Below are 6,978 nucleotides of genomic sequence, written 5' to 3' on the forward strand. Positions count from 1 at the left end.
TGTCATTTAGAGAGATAGACACAAGAGTTAGGATTATAATGAGACTACATATAAGAAGCAGGCATTTTTCCTGGCAGAGGAGAGGATTTAGATTTAGATTACCCCATAAGAGCTGGCAATGGTAGGTAAAATGTGATGTTTGTGTACCTTGTGTTTTAGGCCACCAACACGATGGTTGGCTGCCTCTGAATGCATACCTGACAGTCTGTATCGCCTAGCAAACAGAAAACCAGAGAGAACACTCTTTCTGGATCAAAGCCAAACTTTCAAGATGTAAAAATCAGGACAGGACAACCTCACCTGGTTTTTGATGGCCACAGAAAAGTTTCTCCAAATGGATGCCAGTCTGGTGAGAAGTGCAAACTCATCAGATTGTGAGGTTGGCACAAACAACAGGCTCATAGGACTTATTACTGTGTTATACACTGTGGTTCTCGTTCTTGTGACAAACAACACTTCTCGTCAGCACAACACAAAATGGAAACACAGAAGACAGCAAAAGGGGATGAAAAGCAATTGCTTGATTCCACCAATGATGCCAAATAAATGGAACCAGTAACAAAACCTGGTCCCAAACAGAATAAATAGCCAAGGAACTCAATGCAGTGAGAGAGTTCAGACCTGGTGTTGACTTACCACATTGGTATGGACTCTAACAAGGTGCCTCCATGAGTGCTGCACCTGGTTAAAAGCTTGAGGTCCATGGCAATAGGTAGTGTAGACTATGTCTCACTGGGACCTCCAAGAAAACTGAAAATAAACAACGGCCACTTAAATGAGAACAATCAGAGGCTATTTATTCGGAGCTTGCTATAGCAAGGGAGTCAGCCCCATCACTTGCATAGGTAGGTAAGGGAGTGGGAAAGCTTTGGTAGAAAGAGGGAGGGCTTCAGGTATGTTTGACTGGAGGTTGTTGGCAGGGGGAAGCAGGAGGCAGGCTAAGTAGAAGCAGAGCATCCTATGTAATTGGTTTGATTTGTGTACGTTGTCTTAAGCATAACGTACTTGGCTTTCTCTAGTTGGTTCTGAGTTGGTAGTGGGGGTGAAAATTAGGGAAACTGGCAGTTATTGACCAAGTCTTGACCATTTGGGGCCAGCTACTGCAGAGGTAATGGTTTTCTTTCTGGGTTGGTTGCTACAGAGGTTGTGGGTCAGAATTCTATTGTCATATGTGGTCAGGCCATTATTTTATATATAGTCTCTCAGATCCTGTTATCCCATGGTTACCAAGGAGTCCAACTCTGTCTAATGGCATCTCCTGCCACCACTGGCCCACTGTGGCCTACTGAGCTTCTTGATGAGACTGGTGCCTCTCCAGTACATTCCTTGTTGCTTTGTTACACAATGTCTCTCTAATACTCCCACACTTCACTGTAGCTGACATATTATCCAGCCTTAGTTAGCATATCCACTGTATCATATGCACCACTCTGAACCTTTTGATCCTTTTTTCTACTGTCTGCCTTGGCAGTTATGGCATTTCTACTTAACTTTGTTTGACATCCTTTTCTCCAAGTTTCCAAGAATCACATGTCTGAATGTGAGCACTGTCTTAACAGAGTCCTTGCCAGGGTGTTCAACCCTGTATCATGAGAGAGTGGCTTCTAAACTAATACTCTCCCTTCTCCAGGTGGACATCCAGCACCCTCAGCCTTATACTTGGCTTCCGCTGGTATATGTTGAGTGAGTTCTGCAGCTCTTTCACGGTTTATGTAGTTCCCTTCCTTATGTGCAGGTCTAGCATTTCCCTGGCTGGATTATATTGTGCTTAACTTTAGTTATTGGTCTGGTGGCAAAGAGAGGAGGTGAGGGTAGGTTTTGAGGTTGGTGCATGCTGTCTTGCCAGGCATCATCTTAAAGCGAGGGAGAAGTGCCACCTTTTTACAGAGAGGAGTGGGCCAAGAAGATTGAAAGGGATCTGGGGGTTTAAGATATTCAGGTATGTACCTGGTTGTCTCCATCCAATGTCTCAGAGCCCAACCAGGCTGTGATCTCACCATTACAGACTTGTCTAGTTTGAGAATTCAATCTTTTATGGTTTTCCACTATACAGTAAATTCTGGGCCAGATCCTCAGTCTTTTCCCCCTCATGCTCCAAGAGACAAAGAGCTATTTGTATGCTGTCAAGGAAACTGTCTCGATCTCATATTTAGGTTTTATTGGTAATTAATCACCCTCAGCCTTTCGTTCTTTTTCTCAAATGCATTGATTGTCCCAACAAGCCAGTAAAAATGCGCTACTTATAAATATTAGTTGTTATAATTACTCTGTCCCCAAATTTCTCAAATGTCTGGGATATTGCCAGTGCCAGTGTATTCTCTTTTACCAGTATCACAATAAGTTCACCACTGATTAAGATTTTATCTGCTTTGCTGTAGCATGCCATGGGTTATTCATGCTCCACGATTCCGCTATGAAATCTATTTCAGTGGCTGCTTCCTATAAAGATTCCTGGCACCAGCTGTCTTAAATTGGTTTGGGAAGACTGAGATGGAGATTTGCATGCAGGAATTTGTAGGAACCAAGACAATATGACTGAGTAGATGGAGAAGCTGAACTGGGGTGCAGTTGCAACAAAGGCCTCAGCCAACCCACTGAGAGCTCTAGAATTGGGTAACCTTCAGTGTTGTCTTGAATTAAATGAGCTGGGCCTGTACCCCCTTTAATTGAACAGTCACTGAAGTGGACTACTCATGGAGGTCATGAGAGCAACTCAGCTGAGTTAGCTGCTAATACTTGCAGCAGTCCTGAGGGGTTGGGGATATGGACAGTCCACCCCAGCATTACTACAGCACTGAAATTGGAAATTGGGCCATATGTGATTTCTTGAGTATGAGCACTGTGATTTTTGAGTGGTGAGTTATATGAGCTCCACATGGGTGGCTCTGAGTTCTGGATCCTAGGGAACCAGGAAGAAGCAAATGCAAAATTCAAATATGGAGCAGAAAATGAATTCCCATTAAAAATGGGTCCACAAAACAAAATTTCTTTGCCTAAGAGAAAATCTGTCTCATTAAATGTTGCCAAATAATTGTAGATTTTATGCCTGAGGAAATGTAATTATTGAGCTCATTGATACAGAAATTAGGAATGTTTAAATTCTTCTAGAGATAGAGGAGGAGATAACATCCATGAAACAAGAAGTTTACATGACATTGACCAAAAGTTGTGTAATAAGAGCAGGTAGATATAAAAAAACCAAAGTAATTAGAAGTCTTGAAAAGGAAAAATGCAGTATTTGAAATGAACACTGTCTTATAAAGAACATAAACAGAATTTTGAAAATAGAAAATGATAGAATCAGTGAATTAGAAGAGAGAAAGTGGATTATTATAAAGGGTACAAAAACTTAATCTAGATATTAAGAGACATGGGTAGGAGCATTGATTAAGCAGCTCCAGCATTTCTCTATTAGAAGTTCCAGAGATTGAAAAGGGGCTCAATAGTCCAAGAGATATTGACTCATTCTTTTTTGAGATTTTAAGAAAAGAGTTAATTCTCCATATTTAGAAAGCTTACTGAGTTGCAGCAGACAAAATTTCTACCACTAAACACATCAGGTTGAAACTGTAGAACATCAAAATCAAGAAAAATACTAAAGTAAACAGCCTAATCCTCTACAAAGGAATGGGAATACAAATGACAGAAGACTTCTCATCTGTGACAATAAACGTTAGGGAAAATAATAGACCAATATCTTTAAAGTAGTGAGAGAGCATAGGCATTATTTTAGAATTCCAAACCCAGCTAGAATATTATACAAGTTTGAAGGTATAATTGAAATATTTACAGACATATAACAACTAAAATTTATACACAGGCCATAGCTGAAAGAATTTGAAAGAATATACCTTGATAAGAAGAAAAATGAGGACAGAATAAAAGCGTAGGATGAAAGAATAGAAGGTGAGCAAAGACATTGGCAAAGCATGTTGGTAAATCTTAATAATAAATGTTCAACAGAAAAAACCAGCATCTTGATATTAACTTTATCACTAATAATTTATTTTGTTATAAAATGAAGCAAACCTGGCAAAATAATGACGTTTTAAAATTAGGTATGTATATGACTGTAAACAAACAAAACAAAAAATAACCCAGGGTGGAATTAGAATTGTATAAAACAATGTGGATTAGCAGAAATGCAAAGATACTTCATCGTTTGAAGGTCTACCAGTGGAAATCAGCACATGAATAGACTAAAAAAGAAACTAGAAAAAGTCATCTTGTGCATACAGAAAAATTTGTGTTAAAATTTAACATTTAAAATCCTTAAAGTGACCCTGCAGTTACTGCCTTTCCCCTTCCACCTTCTCAAGTCATCAGAAGGACATCCAGTTTTTTAAAATTCTGAAGCCCCAAGCTTGGTGTCATTTGCTCTATTGCCAGATTTCTGTCTGTACTCCAAAGGTGCAAAGATTCCATGTAGCCTCTTTATGTATACATACAAACAATAAAATGCCAACATCTAGAATAATCTGAGCAAAGTCTTTGTAGTCAGCCAAAACCAAACAAAAACAAAAATCCTGAATTTTTAATCAGAAAGACTGAAAACTAACTTCTTCAAATAGGATAAGGGTTATCTACAAACCATGCACAGAAAAGATTATAATTTGTGGTAAAATTTAGAAGCATCTGCATTAACACAAGGTGTGAGACAGGGATGCTCCTATTACTCTTCAACCTGGACTTGAAATAATATTTAATAAAAAAGACTAGAAAAATAAGATGTAAGAGGCTTGTCAAAAAAAGACAATTTCTCATTATTTGGCAATGTTATTGTCTTTATCAGTCAAGCAGGAGAAGCTACAGATCAGAATTATAAAAAACACAGAATCTTTAGAATTATAAACTTTTCCAGGACAGGAAAATTATATTAAAAATATATAAGAAGAAAATAATGGAAAAAAGTTGTTTTTTGTTGTTGAAAAAACCCCCCCTACAAACCCAGCAATATGGTTAAACCATTTGTTAACAAGGTCATTAAAAAAGAGGGGGAAGCATGATCATTGTTCCACATTGTTTTGTATCCAACAAACATTTGACTACCTACAACTATTTGCTAGATCCCCCCAAAGAGGCTAGAGCCACCATAAAGAAAAGTTCAGAATGGTGAGAAAGTTACATTGAACTAGCGTAGACACTAGGGCCAAAACCCAGTAAGCAAAATAAGTTTAGTAATTACTGTGGGAGAAAAGGGGTACAGTGTTAGGGTGATGGGGAAAGGATGAATTTTTAGAGAAAAATGCTGGAGCTGAGGTTTGCAACAAAACTAGGGGGACTAGAGCTGCTTGAAGGTGACTTCTATAGAGAAAACAATCTAAGCAGCAAGCTGTCTGAAAGTACACTATTTTCTTAATGCTTTTTACAAAATTATTGGTTAATAAGATTATGTAAATTTCAAGTGTACAATTGTAGAATACATGTGTATATTGTGTGCTCACCACCTGAAGTCAAGTACACTGTATTTCAAGCAGTTTTTCTTTGCTGCTTTGTGATCTCCCCTCCAGATGTTTTTGTCCATCATTGATCCAAAATTCTGCAAAGGAGTCGGCATCAAAAAAGCGTCTGTCCGTGATCCACGTTTGGTGATTCTTGTAGGTTGTGCAATGTACACACAGCCGTTGTCCGAGTACCCCTCTCATGGCCCTCAGCCAGGTGGCAAGGGATTGTGGGGTCGTTCATTCCTGGAACAGGCGTCTCCGGGCCTTGCGCGCAGGACCTGGAGGGCGCTGGGGGCGCGCGTGGGGACCTGGACTTGGAGAAGGCGGTAGAGGTTGGAGTGGTGAGCTGGGAAAAGGCTCTAGAAGGTGGAAGTCCAGGTTGAAGTAGGGACCAGGAGAGCGTCTCTCTGGACTGGGGGTGGGGGCCCGAGGCGCGGGCTCCGTGATGGGGCTGTGCGGGTAGAAGCCGGTCACCCTTCTGGCTGAGGAGAGGAATCCAGCGACTGAGCCGGCCTCAGGGTCCATCGAAGGCGGCAGGAACTCGGGGTCCGCGTCCTCTTCGTAGGCCTCCTCTTGGGCGGCGATCTCTGGGACACATGCGCAGAAGGAGCTCTGCTGGACGGCAACGTCTTCCCTGGGAGCGCCCAGGAGAGCGCCAGGTTCTAGGCCCACAGGCGCGTGGCCCTGCCCTTCCGAGCGTTCGTCGGCGGAGCCCAAGAGGGTCTCCGGGATCAGCATGAAGGTGTGCTCTCCGAGAGACACTTGCAGGACCGACGTTGGCTCGGGCTCCAGCAACAGGTCGACGCCGTCCAGGCGTAGCTGCAGGGCACAGCCCGCGGCCAGGACCACGACGGAGGTGAGCGCACCCACGGCCGGGGGCTCCGCGGGTTCTTGCAGGGTGGGCGCCGTCCTGGACTCCGGGCCCGCGGGCTCTTCGGTTCGGCGGCGCTTGGCGGGGCCGGGTCCTCCAGGCCGCGGTCCCCAGCCGGGCGCAGGGTAGGCTCTGGGGCTGCGGAGCCGGCTGCCCATCACTTCTATGGCGCTGTGGGCGGTGGTCCTGGGCCCTGGCGGAGGCGAATGTCACGCAGTGACAGGTCTCGATGACAGGAGAGGTGGGCCGCGTATCAGCTGTGACACAGAACCACACGAGGACGTGGGATGAGTCCTCAGAGGTCCGGGAGCGCCTCCTGGGAGGCCTGCAGTTCAGCTCCTAGGCGACCCGAGCCTAAGGTCAAACCTTTGGCTGCTCACGCTGACCCGTGTGCACACCAGACAGCCAATGATGTTGCAAGTGACGTTGGCGGAACCAAAGTCGTAAAATATCTTTCCTAGCTCCACCCTCAAGGAGGCTCCACCCCACAGAGATCGTGGTCTCTCTCTGCCGCCCAATAGCCAGGGCTGTGGTTGGTAGGTCACCGTAAGGAAATACTTCTATAGGCTTGTATGGGACAGAGTACTTGTGTAATTCATTCTTAGGAAAAAAAAGATGCCAGTATAGCTTCAAACATTGCCCATCTTTAGGACTAATGTTTTT

At 43.4% G+C, this 6,978-nt stretch overlaps 1 protein-coding gene across 1 annotated transcript; it reads right to left on the minus strand.

Moving 5' to 3' along the window:
* Nucleotides 1–5,681: 5,681 nt before the first annotated feature.
* LOC109455118 (proline-rich protein 23A) lies at nt 5,682–6,473 on the minus strand. The gene has a single exon (XM_019746476.2). It carries the CDS (start codon nt 6,471–6,473, stop codon nt 5,682–5,684), a length of 792 nt encoding a protein of 263 aa, XP_019602035.2.
* Between the last annotated feature and the right edge of the window lie 505 nt (nt 6,474–6,978).

Source organism: Rhinolophus sinicus, linkage group LG10 (genome assembly GCF_036562045.2).
Source record: "Rhinolophus sinicus isolate RSC01 linkage group LG10, ASM3656204v1, whole genome shotgun sequence".
NCBI classification, from domain to species: domain Eukaryota; kingdom Metazoa; phylum Chordata; class Mammalia; order Chiroptera; family Rhinolophidae; genus Rhinolophus; species Rhinolophus sinicus.